We start from the raw sequence: 19,995 nt of genomic DNA, 5'->3' as shown, positions 1-19,995 counted from the left end.
CACACGGACGCTCAAGCACAGTCCTCGTTTCGTCCCCTTTCGTCCCGCTTCTCACCCTCTTCAAAAAAAAGCTCGATTTTTTATTCAGGTTCCTTTAGCTTGGAAGTGAGGTAATTCTCGTTCAGCGTAGAATACGTACTTTGGCTGGGGTTTTGTCGCCTAGAGAGCGTACCATACGGACGCTCAAGCACACTCCTCGTTTCGTCCCCTTTCGTCCCTCTTCTCACCCTCTCTTCAAAAAAAGCTGGATTTTTTATTCAGGTTCTTTTAGCTTGGAAGTGAGATAATTCTCGTTCAGCATAGAATACGTACTTTGGCTGGGGTTTTGTCGCCTAGAGAGCGTACCATACGGACACTCAAGCACAGTCCTCGATTCGTCCCCTTTCGTCCCTCTTCTCACCCTCTAATAAAAAAACTCGCTTTTTTGATTCAGGTTCCTTTAGCTTGGAAGTGAGGTAATTTCGTTCAGCGTAGAATACGTACTTTGGCTGGGGTTTTCTCTCCTAGAGAGCGTACCATACGGACGCTCAAGCACAGTCCTCATTTCGTTCCCTTTCGTCCTGCTTCTCACCCTCTCTTTAAAAAAAACTCGCTTGTTTGATACAGGTTCCTTTAGCTTGAAAGTGAGGTAATTCTCGTTCAGCGTGGAATACGTACTTTGGCTGGTTTTTTCGGCTAGAGAGCGTACCACACGGACGCTCAAGCACAGTCCTCGTTTCGTCCCCTTTCGTCCCGCTTCTCACCCTCTCTTCAAAAAAAGCTCGATTTTTTATTCAGGTTCCTTTAGCTTCGAAGTGAGGTAATTCTCGTTCAAAGTAGAATACGTACTTTGGCTGGGGTTTTGTCGCCTAGAGAGCGTACCATACGGACACTCAAGCACAGTCCTCGATTCGTCCCCTTTCGTCCCTCTTCTCACCTCTAATAAAAAACTCGCTTTTTTGATTCAGGTTCCTTTAGCTTGGAAATGAGGTAATCTCGTTCAGCATAGAATGCATACTTTGGCTGGGGTTTTGTCGCATAGAGAGCGTACCATACGGACACTCAAGCACAGTCCTCGATTCATCCCCTTTCGTCCCTCTTCTCACCCTCTAATAAAAAAACTCGCTTTTTTCATTCAGGTTCCTTTAGCTTGGAAGTGAGGTAATTCTCGTTCAGCGTAGAATACGTACTTTGGCTGGGGTTTTGTCTCCTACAGAGCGTACCATACGGACGCTCAAGCACAGTCCTCGATTCGTCCCCTTTCGTCCCTCTTCTCACCCTCTAATAAAAAACTCGCTTTTTTGATTCAGGTTCCTTTAGCTTGGAAGTGAGGTAATTCTCGTTCAGCGTGGAATACGCACTTTGGCTGGGGTTTTGTCGCCTAGAGAGCGTAGCACACGGACGCTCAAGCACAGTCCTCGTTTCGTCCCCTTTCGTCCCGCTTCTCACCCTCTCTTCAAAAAAAAGCTCGATTTTTTATTCAGGTTCCTTTAGCTTGGAAGTGAGGTAATTCTCGTTCAGCGTAGAATACGTACTTTGGCTGGGGTTTTGTCGCCTAGAGAGCGTACCATACGGACGCTCAAGCACACTCCTCGTTTCGTCCCCTTTCGTCCCTCTTCTCACCCTCTCTTCAAAAAAAGCTCGATTTTTTATTCAGGTTCTTTTAGCTTGGAAGTGAGATAATTCTCGTTCAGCATAGAATACGTACTTTGGCTGGGGTTTTGTCGCCTAGAGAGCGTACCATACGGACACTCAAGCACAGTCCTCGATTCGTCCCCTTTCGTCCCTCTTCTCACCCTCTAATAAAAAACTCGCTTTTTTGATTCAGGTTCCTTTAGCTTGGAAGTGAGGTAATTTCGTTCAGCGTAGAATTCGTACTTTGGCTGGGGTTTTGTCTCCTAGAGAGCGTACCATACGGACGCTCAAGCACAGTCCTCATTTCGTTCCCTTTCGTCCTGCTTCTCACCCTCTCTTTAAAAAAAACTGGCTTGTTTGATACAGGTTCCTTTAGCTTGAAAGTGAGGTAATTCTCGTTCAGCGTGGAATACGTACTTTGGCTGGTTTTTTCGGCTAGAGAGCGTACCATACGGACGCTCAAGCACAGTTCTCGTTCCGTCCCCTTTCGTCCCTCCTCTCACCCTGCCTTCGAAAAAAAACTCGCTTTTTTATTCAGGTTCCTTTAGCTTGGAAGTGAGGTAATTCTCGATCATTGTAGAATACGTACTTTGGCTGGGGTTTTGTCGCCTAGAGAGCGTGCCATACGGACGCTCAAGCACAGTCCTCGTTTCGTCCCCTTTCGTCCCCCTTCTCACCCTCACCAAAAAAAACTCGCTTGTTTGATTCAGGTTCCTTTAGCTTGAAAGTGAGGTAATTCTCGTTCAGCGTAGAATACGTACTTTGGCTGGGGTTTTGTCGCCTAGAGAGCTTACCATACGGACGCTCAAGCACACTCCTCGTTTCGTCCCCTTTCGTCCCTCTTCTCACCCTCTCTTCAAAAAAAGCTCGATTTTTTATTCAGGTTCTTTTAGCTTGGAAGTGAGAATTCTCGTTCAGCATAGAATACGTACTTTGGCTGGGGTTTTGTCGCCTAGAGAGCGTACCATACGGACACTCAAGCACAGTCCTCGATTCGTCCCCTTTCGTCCCTCTTCTCACCCTCTAATAAAAAAACTCGCTTTTTTGATTCAGGTTCCTTTAGCTTGGAAGTGAGGTAATTCTCGTTCAGCGTAGAATACGTACTTTGGCTGGGGTTTTGTCGCCTAGAGAGCGTACCATACGGACACTCAAGCACAGTCCTCGATTCGTCCCCTTTCGTCCCTCTTCTCACCCTCTAATAAAAAAACTCGCTTTTTTGATTCAGGTTCCTTTAGCTTGGAAGTGAGGTAATTCTCGTTCAGCGTAGAATACGTACTTAGGCTGGGGTTTTGTCTCCTAGAGAGCGTACCATACGGACGCTCAAGCACAGTCCGCGTTTCGTCCCCTTTTGTCCCTCATAAAAAAATACAAAAGAAAACTCGCTTCTGTGATTCAGATTCCTTTTGCTTGAAAGTGAGGTGCCTCAGCGTAATGCCATGAACGGGGATGATCAGAGCCGTGTATAGGGAGAGTTTGGCTGTTCTGTGATATTTTGCCGCCCGGAGATCGGGAGCCGTCGTGACGTCAGAGCAGTCATCCCTCCACCCTCTTAGCCGGAAAGAAAGGCGAGCCGCGGTGGCTCGGGGGACCTCAACGCTGTACTTCCGCTCCAAAACGGCGGAATGGTATTTCAGGGCGGTATAGCTCTGGTCGAAAATGATGCCACTGGCCTTGGAGCCGCCCCTCGTGTGACGTCATAGGACGTGCTCAAGGCAAGCTCTCCTAATAAACATCTCTGGGGCTACTATGGGTGTGACCCTCAGTCAGGCTAGTGTGTGAGCCCGGATCACTGGATAACTTTGTATCTAAACGATGTACACTGTCGAACTCGTTGTGAACGATGTTATATTGGTCGACGGTCGGCACGCTGAGCGCCATAAAATCAAGGCAGCCAGCGCAAGCCGTCGTCGTCACTTTCTCGACCATATGAGCATATGATAATGGAGTTATGGTCCGGCTAGAATAGAACTCTTATATTGAATTCTATTCCATAATTCTAATTATATTGAATTCTAATGCATAATTGAAGTTTGCCAAAAACTGTGATGTTATCAGAGCTAGGGGCATTTATGCTTAGCGTCATCCAACGACATTGCCACCATCATGTGGTATGTAGTAAGCGCTCTCACGTTAGATAAAGTAAAGTAAAGTAAACTGTGTTTGACGTAAGCTTTCCATAGAGGAGTCGTGAAGCTAGCGTTGTGGTATACACTGATTCCAAGGTTGCAGGCTTAAATCCATGACACCGTATACGAAGTGTTCAAGCTTCTGGTGTGTGACTTCAGTGCATGATAGGGTATGTGAAATCGAATCCACGAACCCACCCCCTTGATAGCGTAAAAAACAATAGCAGCAGTTCAGCAGGCTCACTTCAAACTTCCCTTAACGAAACCTCCTATAAAAAAAGGTCCATAGGTTTTAAAAATTATTCACAGACCAACCGTTGTGGCTATTTAACGCTGTTGCCGCCGGTACTTTTTTTTCAAATACCTTGGAATACGTGTTCATATAGCTGCTGCTGTGCTTCGCACCCTTACTGCTACAGCGTTCCGTCTTTGTAGCAAAGGTGGTTATTTATAAGCAATTAGTGGGTAACAATGTAAGGTAGGTGTTAATGTGGGCGGAGAAGCAGCTGCCTTCAAATAATCCGAATGTACGCGTGCAAGTTTTAGGGACTTAGAAAATGTCACCGCCCTTCCATTGCCTACTCAGGTCTAGTTCTCCTAGGGAGCGCCTAGGGAGGTCTGACATTGGCCCATCACTGAATACCGATATTTGACCCATATTGTGCCAGGTAGAACTTTCAATATGGTTCACATAATGCTGTTCAACGGTCCGCGCCTTACAGGTTCACATTCGATATTGGAGTGCTGTCTATTCTTCTCTTTTTTTAGTTTTTTCGCACTCCAATTGGCGAGAACGATCACGTAGTTCTAAGCCTGGTGAGGTTGGTAACATACAGCACACCTTCTAAGCTAAACACAGCGGCAGCATTCTCGGCGGTATTTAGACTAGAGTGTAGAGACACGCATGCGGCTGCCATGTTAATTGGAGGCGGGGGGAATCATCTTTCTTGGTTTTCACGTTTACGTGCAAGTGTTAGGCTAAGTCTTGACGACGCTTCATACTAGTAATGCCTGCTGCTACCATCACTCTTTCTGCATGTCTTCCTATGTCACTCTACCACTACACCTGGCAGTCTGTATCTGCGTCGCCATGATTACTGGGACAAAAAATTACATTCCGCTACTAGGGATGACGCGTATGTGGAAATGGGCGCGTATGTGGAAACCGAAGGGTGCATACAGGAGACAGACGTGGACAAGACAGTCTCCTGTACAAACTCTTCGGTTGGTTTAGTTATGGGTCATTGACTTCCCCAAATTTCCATTGTTTATGATATACACACACTTCTACACGATTTTGACCCCTATTTCAACCTCCATTGCTTAAAACCCCCATTGTGCTCAGGTTTACGAAGGCGAGCGTGCGTTAACGAAGGACAACAACCTCCTGGGCAAGTTCGCCCTGAAGGGTATTCCGTCGGCTCCTCGTGGTGTTCCACAGATCGAGGTGACCTTCGACATTGATGCTAACGGTATCCTAAGTGTGTCCGCAGTGGAGAAGAGTGTGGGGAGATCAAAGAAAATCACCATTACAAACGACAAGGGCCGTCTCACGAAGGAGCAGATTGAAAAGATGATCAAGGACAGCGAACAGTACAAAGATCAGGACTTAACGGAGCGGAACCGCATTGCAGCGCGAAACTCGCTGGAGAGCTACGTCTTCCATGTCCGCCAGAAGGTCACTGAAGATCCCACTGTCAAAGCGGGCATCAAGCCCGAGGAGGTTGAAATGGTCACCAAAAAGACAGACGACATCGAAAATTGGCTGGACATGAACACGGCAAGTATTCATGAGATCCTTCCTTACTCACACAAGCAGGCCTTGAAGTTGTAAACCACGCCCATAATGCCAACGGACCGTTGCCGTGGCTGGGGATGGTGCGCACTACTGAAATGCGCCATCTTCCACAGAGTACGTTAAGGGGACGTTAAAGGGGCATTAAACAGGTATACATGTTGAACATTTTTGGTACTGCATACGGTAAACGTCTTGCGAAAATTATTGGTCGAAGAAAGTATCTAATGCCACCAAACCGGCACAATATTCACTACTCTATTTCGTGCTCTTGCTGACAACAGTCTCACGTCATTTTGACGTCACACTCCATCAACCAGTCAGAATACAGGACGCTTATACATTTTTTTTTTGCAGCATCGGGAAGTTAGGGAAATTCTAAACATCCCATTCCACTCAAAAAATCTCAAGATCGCATGTTCAAACCGTACGAAATTGTCAGCAATGTTCCATTTCATGTGCGCATTATTTTTTCAACGCTGTTTTGCTGCGAGAAGTCACCACTCTGTCCCAGCAACCGGTACTCAACACGCGCCGAAGCTTGTTTTAGCGGGGCCTGTCATCGGCCTACGAGTCCGAAATGTCCTCAATCTCCGATGCGCGGAATATGGCGTCGCTGCACGAGGCTACATTGTGACGTAGCCCTTCTAAGGAGTAGTAAGGTCGCGGCGCGTATTTTGCTTTTTAAATCGCGTATGCTTAAATACGCTAGAACTAAAATATATGCATATTTGGATGATGTGAGCCACGTTCTCTCATGGAGCATGACAAGTGAATAACGTTCTGGGGGCCGTTTAGTGCCCTTTTAAAGGACCACGGAAGGGTTCGAAAAAAGATCTTTCAATGTCGCGGGTGAGAGAAGTTCCTCCGCTGGGCTATAGCAGTCTCCAACGACGCGTCACCTGCCCAGTATAGTGAAGCGCGCACAGTTCTTTTTCTTTCTTTTTGCGGCTGACTATGGCGCGGCGTGTCCCGCGTCTGAAGCAGAGCAGTCGATCATAGCCATAGATTACTATGACCGTAGCAGATGATTCTTGGCAGCCAATAAAAGTGCCCGATTGACCTCAAGACAGAACCAGGACCTACTAGATTATAACGACCATGCCATAATCGGCAACCCCTATGAGGAGCCCGTTCGCACGATACGCTAGTGGCGCTACTCATCGGCCCGCGAGACCTACATCGTGGTTGGACAATGGAAATTTGAATTTTGAACGCGGAGAAGCGGACGTACGACTACCGTAGCAGACCACAGCAACAGCTGCTATGAAAACGCGTAGAATGATGATAATTATCAACTGTAAATACTAAGGTAAGCTGAAGTACAAAGTATTGCAGAAGTTGAGGAAGCAATAATCGGGCCGATGAGTAGCGCCACCGCTAGTTTTTAAATGCGGCGCTGGGAACGGGTGCCTAAGACAAGGTCGTTATAATCTAGTAGGTCGTGGACACAACACGCCAGAAAGGAGCTGGGAGAGCCGCCGCTGCGCGCACTCATGTAAACTCATGTTCCCAGGAAATGTGCGCTTCCCGAAGCAAATATATTTTATGGCCGTTCCTGAACGTAGTATGTTAATATCTCGCCGTAGATGTATAGATGCATAGGTATCCTTTGTATAATTTTTGTAAAAAAATCTATGAGAGCAGCATAAATCTCGTTTTTGCAGTTGTGTTCTGCGCCCATGCAGACGTCTTCTCGAAGAAAGTGTGCAATTATAAGATAACTAATTACCTAAAATTCGTTAATTAACTTTTAAATTGGGGGATATCGAGCAAAAGCAGATTCAGAGACTATCCAGTTACAGGATATCTCCAGCTATCCAGTTACAGGATAGCCTCTTTCCTGCAGTTCAGGAAAAGTGCACGCTCTGCACGTGGAGTATCGGTACCTTCGATACCGATGCTCGATACCCTCAAAAAGTTGTATTTCCGATACCGATACAAGATACAGAACCGAAATTGATTTTCGATACAGATACTCGATACTGTATCGTCGATACTTCGATACATCACTGAAATCCCGAATATAATAAAGCTTGTGCCATGATTAGCGAAGTTTACATCACTGAAATCCCAATATAATAAAGCTGGTAATATGATTAGGAAAGTAAAAAAATTTCTCCGTTATTTCTGGAACCTTTAGTGTATTTTTATAGCGCACTCTTTCTGAAAGGGCTTAAACATATCCGACGGCACGGATTTAAGCCGTAAGGAAGCTGCACTGTCTGAGCAGCTATCCTTGTTAGAACTTTACGTTGGACTGAAGCCATGGGTACGTTGAAACGACCGCTTCCATAAGCAGCCTAGCAAAAAACAATTCTTTAAGATAATGTTCTTCATACGAATAAACCTGAAACGTTTTTCTGCTGCTTTTCGTTTGGTACTACAGTACTTACCCGGTAGTCTCTGACTTTGCTCTGTGCTAAAAGGTGCAAGCCCCGTGCGCTTGGGGAACCGAACAGCTATTTTGCCAGCAGTGCGATAATAGACGTTTGAAGTTGAACATTCTTCGTTAAAAGCTAGAAGGAAAACAAGAAGCAAAAGGGTTGAACGTTTTTATTCGGCAAAACATATCTGTCGCTGGTCCGAAAGAGCCCCGCGATGTGCGCGTGCTATAAGCGAGGCAAACGCGAAAAGCCTCTCTACAGGAGCAGACGAGCACGTCGCAGTGTTGTATTTTATGGAAGCGCCTTTTATCAACGGATAAGAGTGAAGCATAGCCGCGTCGACTCAAGGATCCTGGAGGTAGTTAAAAAACCGTTTCACTAGCGCCTCTTGAGAACTACTGCTGGTAGTAGTGCTTGTCTCTCCAAATGAAAAGAATGCGTCTGCTGATGCATTTGACGCTGCCGGCGCTGGTGACCCCACTGACCCATGTGTGGAAGAATGCGTGGGCTTAGTCGTGCTGATGAAGTCAACAACAGCTTGTTCTGTAAGCTCCTGTGCATGCCGGCGGAAGTCTTCCATTTCTGCTGGCAAACACCGCCACTTAAAATAGGGCTGAAGAACAGCAGCAACCGTTGCTTCCTTTGCACTGGGTTTCATCTGCAAAAGATGGACGAACCTGCGGGTAAATCCATCCGTAATTGCACCCAAAAATGGCTTGCAGTACACGAGGCCTACCTCAGCATCATAAGCTTTGATTTTACTGTCAGCAGAGTTGGCAGCAGTTCTCCGAAGGAGGAGGAGAGTAAACCAGTTTTGTTTGGTGCATTTTGTCGGCGGGGGTGTCAGCTTTCCTGCTTGCGGCTGTTTTTTTTTTTTTTTTTGCACCCTTCTCTGTACACTTCGAAGTTTTTCAGCTCCTGGGGATGTACACGCTGAAATAAAATGATGCCCTTGTTTACATGGTCGTTCGCAAAAGCGCATCTGGCCGAATATTTATCAGAAAACAGGTATTTCTTATCCAGAAGCAAACTGTACCGTTGAGATGCATAAGAAAACAGTGAGATATCTAGACACATAGTTATATCTACGAGTTGGACTTTTCGGTTTTTATTTTTGAAAACTCGTCGCAGTTTTGTCGGCGTTTATTTCAGAAAGCGAGTTTAGTTTTTTTTTTTCTAAACGGAAAACGATTTTTTGGCAAGAACGGAATCCTAATTTGATGTAATTTTATCGTTTTTTTGTTTGTTAGTTTAAACCGAAAAGTCCAGCGCCTAGTTCCATCCCATAAGTGACGGCTGAAATCTCAGACCTTAAGAGCTTACAAATACCAAAACTGCGAAAGTTTACGCATACCTTTAGATGAAGCTTGAAATTCGAAGTCGAGGAGTAGGCACCGCTGATCGTCGTCTTATAAAACCAACACATGGCCTTGACTCGGTATCCATCAGACGACGTGACAGTAAAATATTTTCCATCCAAGATGGCACACCGGAGTTCGTCAGCCATAGCTGCTACTTGATTTTCTTAGTTGGCCGTTGTGAATTGGAGCTGTAGAACGGGTTACAGTGCTCAAGCTAAGCCGGCAGCTATTTTTCGGCATGACAGACGTGGAATCCACACTTCAAGTTAAGTGGACGTGCTCTTGCGCACTGAGCAGGGGGACATCGGTAACTCGTAACTGAAATGTTTCCGTCGGGACAGGTAGACTGGATAACAGGATGTACTGTACAATGCTTCTTGTTCGAAAGCTTCCCAAAAAGCCTCCTCTTCCCAATCAGAAAAGGGGCACTGCCGATCTGGAATGACGACGACGGTATGGGCTCCTCAGAAGACATGTAATTGGCTGTGGTTCCATTGTTTTTCATCACAGCAGGAGGAACATCGTAGTCAAAGCAACTTTTCCCATGACGCCTCAGACCTGAACGAATTGTCAAAAGCTCTTCGACCATGTCAGGTTTCAGTTTGTTCCGAAGTTCGTTCTTAACTAATTCTGCAATGTGATGTTTCTCCACTCGGTCTCGATCTTCTCAATTCCAGCTGCATCCACATTCAGAGCCTCCAGGAGTGGTGCAAGCGGTTCCCTCAGGGCACTCAGGGATTTCTCGACAGACAGCGTTGATACCTTGCGCAGCACTTCGATGTTACCAGGAACACGTTGTCTGATTTGCACTACCAGGGCGAGAACAAATTTGATACAGCGTGTTCTGATGTTGGACTCTTCTTGTAAGGACATGCCACGTTCTTTCATTTCTGCCATCTGTTTCTCAAATAGAAAACCCAGATACGGTCTAGGGTCCAGGTTCCCTTCCAGTGTCGAAGTAAGGGGGCACAGTTTGGCTGTTCGGGGAAGCACCTTTTTGACGAGGGAAGTGGGCAAGGAAGCAGAAGCGTTAGATCATTCAGGAGCTTCGTTTGGTTTGCATCATTTGCCTCAAACGCTTTGTTTACATTCTGGACTTCTCCGAGGATAGGCCGCAAAAACGAAAAGTACGCTATTTTCATACCATCCTTGTACATCGCGTGCAACACCTCTGCAGCATAGCACTTATTCGTGTGCCTCACGAACAGTACGTCGTCAGCTCCAGCCACTGGTCCATTATTCTGACCACGGCGCTTTCGATTGATATCCACCTCGTTGCACATGACTGCACAATCTTTAGTGGCTCTTTGCGGTCATTCACAAGTACGCGTACAATTCCTTGTAGGCGATCTGCCTCCCAGAAGACCGGGAGAACTAGTTGTACGTTTCGCTCAATAGGTACTCATGGTTCCTAGGGAGCGCATCCGGCGCCGCACAAATGGATAGCTGTAGTGAGTGGCAGACACAGCGGATAACAATAAGAGCGGGAACCTCTTCCTTGAGCCTTTGGTACACTCCGCTATTTATCCCAACCATCACACTTGCGCAGTCTGTACTGAGTCCCGTCATCATGCCCTTTGCTAGGTTGTACTTTCTCAGCAGGCAATCTATAGCTGGCAGGATACTGGCAGCGTCGCATTTATTCATAACAGATAGCCCAAGGAACGTCGTAACGATCCTTGAAGTCCTTTGGCTGTAGTATATGATAGATACAGAGAAGATCTTGGCCGCACTAATGTCAGTGGACTCGTCTATGACCAAACTGTAGAACGACTCGCCAATATCTTGCGCAAGGTCATCACTGAAGTGGGGTTAAAGCACATTTTTCAGCACTGCCGAACGTTTGGACCAGTACATCTTGTAGTGCTTTGCTGCAGCACTCTCGGCATAACACTTCTTGGAAATCCCATTTACGCGGTCAGCCTTAAGCATTGATGTGTGCTAGGTGACAAAAAGAGCTGTTCTGCTTTCCGCATCATCTGCTGGGTCCACCTTTTTGGAGGGCAAATTTGACAGTCTGTTGACCTGACGATATCTGCCCCACTGCAGCTATGTGCTTCGTACTGCTGTCATGCGCCTTCAAATCTGAATATTTAAAGCCTAAACCGCATCCACAATACCTGCACTCAGCCGCCTCAGAACCGTCTGCTCGTGTTCTGCATCGTAGGCATGAGTTCAACAGTGGGTCCTTGAGCCACACCTTACGGAATTTTTGGGTGTCGAACCGGAACTTTGCATCGAAAACGCAACAGCGGTCGACGTGGGGAACCACCTCATGCTTGAGAGTCCGTACAACTTGCTCAATTGGAAAAGGCAAGTCAGTGCCCCGAGGGAACAGACAAATTCAGATTGTCGGTTCATGGTCCGCATCGCAACGAAGCTGTTGAATATGCCTATATTGGCACGACAAAATGACGAATTCTTCTCTATGTTGACTTTCCCTGCCGAAAGCAACGGTTTGCATAAATTCACAAGTGGAATGATATTTATTGCGCTTTTCGCTCTCTCCGTGTTTGGTGTGCTTCGTACAGTTGAAATTATTGCGTCAAGTAGTACTGCAGCACACTTTTGGGTTTGTTTCGGTTTGTGTCTGTAGTTCCAGTGAGGGGAGCGAGCGAGACAATTATTCTTCGGCTAGAATCAGCCAGAATCCCGCCGATTCCACTGGGATCCGCCAAATTTCGGCAGGGCACCGCCAGAATGCCCGCTAGCCGCCAAATCAAAAATTTGACCCGTCAGACGCGACTGAATCTGGCAGATCAAGCGGGAAATCCGCTAAATTGGCAACACTGTAGAAAGAGGCGGAAGAGATTTTTCTGGAACCAACTAGAAGCCGCGCGCGCCCGCGAGCGCGTCCCAGAGCACGGCCCAGGGCCTCCTCTCCCGGCGACCTTGACGATGGAGAGCGCGAGCGAACATAAGCTGCGAGCGATGGTCCGCATGCCTACGCCGCTGCGGCCTGGCTTGTAACTACCGCCTGGGCGAGCGCCGCCGACCCTAAGTCTCACAACAACCTCAATATTTGCGTCTTTTTTTAGTATCGGGTATCGTTCAAATACACGATACACTAAAAATGTGTTTTCGATGCCGATACTCTAATACTCTCACTTTTGGCTACCTAATACCGATACACAAAATGTATCGAAAGATAGTATCGAAGGTACATGTATCTTCGATACAGCCCATGCCTGCCTAGTTGCAAGCCATTTCACGTTTAAGAAATCCTGAAACACGCACGTGCTTTATAATATCCATTACCGGATTTTGATATGCAAATGAGCCGAAACTGAAACCGCAACGGCCGGGAACGCGGGGAGTACAGCGTACATTTCACATCAGAGGGCCACGTGATTTGAAGTGCATGATGGAGATGATTGAAGTAGGTGCCGCTCAGCTGGCCAGATAAACCGCTTTCCGGCCCAGATAAGCCTCCGGCGGCGAGGGTGACGCGCTCCTCAGGCCCAACATCACCTAGATACCACAAGGCCTCATCATGCACGCCGTGACCTTACGCTAGTTGTCCCTCCGCTGCTTCCCTCTGATACTTGGACAGTCGCCAGAGCGTGCCTAAGCAAGCGACGTCACGCTCTTATTGTTGAAAGCGATGTTTTAACGAACGTAATGGAATTTAGCATCAACTCGGGAACAAGGCCAACTGATAAATGAAGCCCTATATATTTATCCGAACGTTGAAAATACTACATTACTCCTTCGAACACTTAAATGGTTACAAAAAACATTAAGTGCGATGATGGGTTGCTTTCAATGCGGAGAAACATCACACACTTCTTGGTCACACTCATTGTCCAAAATTGGTGGTGTAGATGCCTCCTAACTTGCTTTTTAAGTCGTCATAGAAGACACTGAATTCTTCATCACTTCTACTCGTCCGGTTCCTAGGGAATTTTCTAAGGCTTTCTGAAGGGTCGTGTTCTTCATCCTGGCGCATTTGGAATTCGTTGATTCGCGACGAGCACGCGTAGATGACATGTAGGCCGGGCAGTTTGAATAAACTGAAGGCACAGCACCTGGCATCAATCGTAGTCGATCGCTTTCGATTTCAGTCGTCTTCCCAGTGGCCCCATCGCTGTGCGTGAGTTTCGCGACAATTCTGATTACTGAAAATGCAGTTCGCAAACCTGCGAGAGAATGAGGACGACCGCATTACAATCAACGTGTAAGCAAGATCCCACAGCGCATTTCCTCGGCACTGGCTTCAAGTTTACTTACATACCTTGGAATGAATGCTCGGTTTAAAATATGCGCGTGGAATCGCCTTCAGCTATGATACCTTGAGAGCTTCATCCTTTGGGAACGAGAACACATGCACTATTGGGCCCCCGTCGTCGTTGCCTCGACAGCGAGGAACGCAGCACCGGCCCATGTGGAACTGACTCACCAATATCGTTTCAGTTAACGGACACTGCCTATCTCCACATAGAGCGTTCCAAAAGCATACGTACCTGTCCCTCGAGAAACCTGACAATGCAGTACGCGACGCACAGGCCAAAATCTGACGAAACAGACACTAGAAGCATGGAGAGATGACCGGCAAGTTGCACAACGCTTGCATCAGCATGCATCGGGCCATCGGACTCGGGATCAGGCTCGGGCAACTAACGTTACGTCACACGCTGGGGGAGGGAAGCATGGAGAGGCCTTGTGTTATCTAGGTAGTGTTGCTCAAGGCGCGATTTTTCGGTTTCGGCTCATTTGCATACCAAAATTCGGGGATGCATACTTTAACGCACGTGCGTGTTTCAGGATCTTTTAAACATGGAATGGCGTTCAACGATGATAGCCTCTCAGTCTAAAAGCGATAAAAAAAACTCCAGTGCGAGGGGACAACGAAAATGACAAAGGACGGACAAACACAGCACTGTCACTCTCAGTCTGCTATTTCGCTTTTGCCCGAAATTCCTAATTAAAGAGTTAATTAGTGAACTTCATGTAATCAGTCATCTTGTAGGTACATACTCTCTTCCAGAGGATGTCCGCCTGGCCGTAGAACTCAACTGCAAAAACGAGATTTATGCTGCTCTCATAGCTTTTTTATAAGGATTCTGAAAAAGGCTAAAAAATAAATACACCCTTAGGCCGGAGTCACACTGGTTATACATTATACACGAACATCCCGTCATACATGTATGACGAACGTGTATAACAAACGTCCCTTAAACATGTATGATCATACAGTGCTGGTCACACTGTTTATACACCGATAAAACATGTTTTAAAACACGTGTGTGTAACCAGTGTGGCCGTGCCGTCATACAAGCAAGCGCTTTGACTATATGTTTGACAACATGTTGTCAAACACACGACGATGTATTTGGGCACTGCCGGAAAACCGTGATGGACAAGTTGGGGCGTATTTGCCACGACAGTTTTCGTTCGCACGAGTCAGTGTCAACAGCATCGTGATGCGCGTGTTATTTTACACGAGTAAGTTGTAAGTCAGTGTTCGCGACATTGTGTTGCACGTACGTTCAAAATGGCGACCTCTTTGCCTGCGCACATGGAGCATGAAACAATCGAAAATCAGCAAGTGCAGCCCCGTCTTCGTCGTCTTCGTACATTTTGAATAGCGATGTCCGCGAATGGAAGCTATATAAACTCCTCGGTTGGTTACTGTGACACTGACGTGTACCATACTTCACGGTTTAAGCCACTCCCACTGTTCCTCCAGTCAAGTTGTATAACCTGTGTGACCGATGTTTGAACAACATATGTTCGAGACTATGTATAATCAAACACGCGTTTGGACCAAAAGATGTTGTCAAACAAGAATTGTATAACCAGTGTGACCGAGCACTATACATGGTCCATACATGTTTGAAGACATGTTGTCATACATGTTTGGAGCACATGTATAACCAGTGTGACTCCGGCTTACATGTATGTATACCCGAGGTGTGCCTTCCATGCACTTTCAAGCACGGTCTGCCTGTGAATGTGAGAATGAGTGAGAAAAACATGTAAGAGCAAGTGGAAAGGAGTGAATGACCTGTCCGTCCCGACTTGAGGCTCCCCAATTCACGTGAAGGCCATGAAAACGTGGTGTGTAGCATCCCTGGCCTGTGATCATGAGGCTCAAGGTTTAGCCACTGGCGCTGGTGCTCATTGGGTTTTTCGTGAAGTACTTGTTGACGGTGGCTGATACTTCACGGTAAAATAAACTCAGGTGGGGAAAACCAAGCGGACGAATCAGTGTGGTGTTTTTATTTTTTGAATTTCTGAAGGCGAAGGCTTACTGAAGCGGGTGATAGCCGCGGTAGTCTAGATAGCACCCCTACTCGGTATAAATATATATATACTGTCGTATAAATGTTGACTCATTCAAATGCACTAAAGTATACTAACTTCATTTATGCAGAAAGCTTCGAAGGAAGACTTCGAAGCCCAAAAGAAGTCACTGGAAGATATATGGGAGCCCATAGCTGTTCGAATCTACGCTGCTCAGCAAGGTGGAAGCATATCCTAGAGCAATACAAAACGCGGCCTGTTACAAAATATGTTGCATGAGAACACTGGACAAAGCACGGCGGATATGTACAACATACGGACATACAGCTAACCCGTCGATAAGAAGCCGAGCCTGCAGTCTGGTGCTAGTAAACACAGCATTGTTGATTACGAATAAATGTTTCTTGCATCCGCTGGGGTACCGCTCGGCGTTCTCAGGGTGTTCGTTCCGAATGCACGTGCTATCGGCCCGGTGTTGCGAACAAACGATGCTGAAGAGATCTGACATTTCTTATATATTCACGGGTAATACAACAGTAAGGCACTTCAAGACCGGAAAACCGGTTTCACAGATGTTTTTCTTTTTATTGTATTTCTTCTTTTTTTTTTTTTCTGTAGAATTTGCGCCTTTCTTATCGTTTATGTGGCTGACACTTCTACAAAACACAAATTTCACGAAACGTTTTGTTCGATTCGGTGTATAGCAGTAGTGCAGAAATGGCGGCCTGCGCAACCCCCAAGCCAAAAGAAAGAAAAAAAAAGAGGAAATACAATAAAAAGAAAAACATCTGTGAAACCGGTTTTCCGGTCTTGAAGTGCCTTACTGTTGTATTACCCGTGAATATATAAGAAATGTCAGATCTGTTCAGCATCGTTTGTTCGCAACACCGGACCGATAGCACGTGTATGTTTAACATCAATTCCGCTTGCGCTAATGGCCGAGAGCACCGGGCTGATCATATTACTCTCGACTGTTCGGTATTTCACATTAAGGTGGCAATTATCATAATGGAAGTATGTTTAAGTTTTTTCACTTCAGGAAGTTCAAGTTGATTTTCCTTTCCCAAGTCCAGACACATCCAGCGAAGCACATTCCACGTAAATGACGCATTTTTCGCTTAAAAAGAAATATCACCCGGCAGGCGTTATTGAATGATATCTCTGACTTATCTCAAGCGAAAGCTTTGAACATGTGCATCCATCCATGCTCTACAGAAGAAGAATATGCTTCGAAGCTCAGATAGGAGCTAAGATGGACGAAGGTGAGACGTAATAACGTTGGAAACATGCAGTGCAGTGGTGACGATATGCCTTCAAACCACAGATTTATTTAGTCGGAATTAAAACAACGGGCGTCGTACACTGTCCAAGCAGACGATGTGGATTTTGTGCTGTGTGTACCCTCCATAAGGGACGCGATTTACTAAAGTGGTCAATATATAAACGTGTTTCGCTATACATATACGGTAATGTGTGGAGAGATTCCCCGAGAGCATTCTCCGGTGGCGTTTCTGGCTCGACCCGTTGCTAAGTGTACTACAATAAGTACACGGATATAGGGCATTATAGCCATAACAATGTCCTTTCCACGCCGTTGAATAAATGGCATTACAGCCATAACAAAGTCATTTCCACCGCCGTTGACGCAATATTAGATGACGGGCCCTATTAATATTGTATTGTCACCCTAAAAGGCGGCGAAGCTTCAATGACTTCAGAATATACAGTGACTTGTGGTTATACAGTCTTGGCTGGGTGAATTGTTTGTGCGTTGGAATGCAAATGATATTGTGTTAGTCAAGTTCAGTGTGATATTGTTGCAACGGTATTGTAACGAATAATGGAAAAAGAGCGTGCCTACCCTCATCGGGTCTTCTCGGTAGGAACAAGCTAGAGCTGGTTCGGTAGCATGTCTCAACGAGAAGTCCTCAATAGTGTCAGTAGGAGTTGTCGTATTGTAGCGCACCCATGGGGGGGGGGGGGGGCTATGTAATGTTACTATGTAATACAGGAAAAAGTTGTCTGTGGTTTGAGAACATTCCTATGGTTGTGACCCTCTTCATGCCAAATCTCGTTTACAAGAGCCGAGAGATATACCAAATCTCGTGACCCTACGGCCAGCAGGTGGCCAAATGTGGCATGCGTTAAGAGTTTTCCAGTCTGTATTATGCTGGTGCAAACGGCGCACGTCTACGCCGAAACCCGAAGAGGCAAGTATAAGAACGTATTGTACGTTAAAGCTCAGCCACGCCGAATTTTTGACACAGAGCTGAACTATACTCACGCTGTGTGTCCAATAGGGAACACTAAATTTCTGTGTGAAATATTCTAACTGAATTATTTGTAGTTCCTTAGAATTTTTTTTATTTTTTAGTTTCACCATTATCCCGTCTGAACGGTCGGCCACCCCTGCGCAAAAGTGTGCACTGACGTCACTGCTATAAGTTTTAACTGTCTTGGCTTGACTTCTTTCGTTTCGTTCCCTGTGCATTGGAAAACAGCTGTTATTGCTAAAGACGGAAACAATAAACATTCTCTTCTGATATCCACTTGGCCGTTGTGGACATTTCTTGGGCGCGACATCCTTTGGAAAGCGCGCTTTTTTGCCCTGACCTTGCCTTTTATGAGCTGCAGCGATATATGATACGCCCAAGCGAAGTTGTCGAAAATGCGACGGTGCTACGCTGCCTGCTGTTAGAGCAATTAATGTGAGCATTCAAGTTTTCCCTACCACAACTTACAAAAAGACGAAGCGGTGTAAAGCTCTTGGCCGAGAGCGATAGATTGTCGTGCGGATTGAGTTCCACCTCCGAAAGCAATTTACTGCAAGTGTTTCGTCCATGTTGCCATAGGTAGCACGCGGCTTCAGAAGCAGTTCGGACCCGGAGCCCATCCGTTTAGCGAGCCTCCTTTTAGATAATATCGTTTTAGGGAAAATGACGACGCGTTACGTTTTAGCGAAAGTCGGTTTAGAGAATTACGTTTTTAGCGAAATGACCGAAACTTCGCGATGGCTTCGGTTTCGTTTTTGCTTCTTTCCTCCGTTGAGATACGCGAGAACGTATACTTGTCGATGGGACTCTTAAAAGTCGTACGCTGAGCCTATGAGGAAGGGAGGCCGTAGTATAGCTGGTAGCGTCTTCTCAACAAGAGGTATGTTAAAGTGAAAAACGTGGACTGTTGAGCTAGTTGGTACATGATTACTAAAGATTTAGCGCGCAAAAACGAGACGATAGGAAGCAGACACACACACAACGAGCCTACTCTCAACTGAACTTTAACGGCAGAAAGTGTCCTCCTACACCTCATAAGCACGCATGCGCTCGAACCCGTGACAAACAAAAATGTCAAATAGGCTGAAAAAGAAGGAAAAGAAGGAAAACAAGGAATGCGTGATAATAGTTATCTCACTTTTTTTCTTTTTTTTCATTAGAAAGACTGATGCTTCGCTGATGCATGTAGCGCCATATCTTCTTATGTCTGCCGCTTCAATGATTTCTCTTGCAAGCTGGACTCTGCACTTCTTTACAACTTGAGTGCGATCGAATATCGGAGTACAGAGACAGCTCCTGCGGTGCATGTAAAGTTACTGGATTGGGGAAAGTACCGCCATCCTCTGATCTTTGCCGCCGCGACCTTGGAGCATTAATGGCAGCCCCCCGAACCCCAGGTGGTCTAAATTATCCGCAGTCCTACCTTGCGGCACGTGCAACATGTCGCCACACTGGGCAGACAAACCTTATGTGTAACATCACGGTACCATTATTCGCATGCCAACTCATGCCGCGGCCGCCATTGTTGCTCTAAACTCGAGGCAGGAAAGGGAAATAATGGCGTTACTTTCCCCAATAGGGTGCCATTAAGTGCATGGGGAGAAACAATAACAACACTAACAACTACTGAAAAAAGAAAAAAAACGACATATGCTCTTGTTTGATGATGACCATAAGACATATGTTGTCAACCAGACGTTTTTTTTTTTTTCATATATTCAAGACATATTCAAGAAATTATGGACAACAATGACAATTACGTCATAATGATGCAGTTGCATAACCAGAAAAGATATTTCAGGAGGTGTTTTATGAGGCTTTACATGGGGTGGAGGAGTCCCCCTCGTTCATTTTTGGGGGGCACTACATTAGTGCTTATGCCACTGCACTGATGTCACAATGTTATTAGCGTGTGTCACTCTGGGCATTCGGAATAACTCTAAGCTACAATATGTAAATTCAGAATCAGCATATCAGAAGGGTAAGCAGCAGATGTTACCTGCAGGCCTCATGCTGAAACACGTGTGCGCAAAACACTTCCACCGTGGTGGGCGACGTCGTTAGTATAATCATACACACAGGACAATTGCGGGCACATGGGGCAGTGGCAGCAACCTGAAAACGATACATTTTCTCGTTATGTATGAGCAATCAAAAATATACCTTACCACATGTTTGGTTTTGTCGTTTGTA

The 19,995-nt window shown here is 46.1% G+C and overlaps 1 protein-coding gene across 1 annotated transcript in view; it reads left to right on the top strand.

Moving 5' to 3' along the window:
- LOC135385772 (heat shock cognate 71 kDa protein-like) overlaps nucleotides 1–15,943 on the top strand; it is a 39,381-nt gene extending 23,438 nt beyond the window's left edge. The window contains exons 6-7 of the mRNA XM_064615284.1: nucleotides 5,086–5,520; nucleotides 15,660–15,943. Of these exons, the coding sequence (XP_064471354.1) occupies nucleotides 5,086–5,520; nucleotides 15,660–15,767 (543 nt within the window). The 3' untranslated portion in view covers nucleotides 15,768–15,943. The remainder of the gene's footprint in view (nucleotides 1–5,085; nucleotides 5,521–15,659) is intronic.
- The last annotated feature ends 4,052 nt before the right edge of the window (nucleotides 15,944–19,995 follow it).

This window comes from Ornithodoros turicata, chromosome 2 (genome assembly GCF_037126465.1).
Source record: "Ornithodoros turicata isolate Travis chromosome 2, ASM3712646v1, whole genome shotgun sequence".
NCBI classification, from domain to species: Eukaryota; Metazoa; Arthropoda; class Arachnida; order Ixodida; family Argasidae; genus Ornithodoros; species Ornithodoros turicata.
Note: the sequence above shows the minus strand (reverse complement) of the source record. Positions and strands in the feature narration are given on the sequence as shown.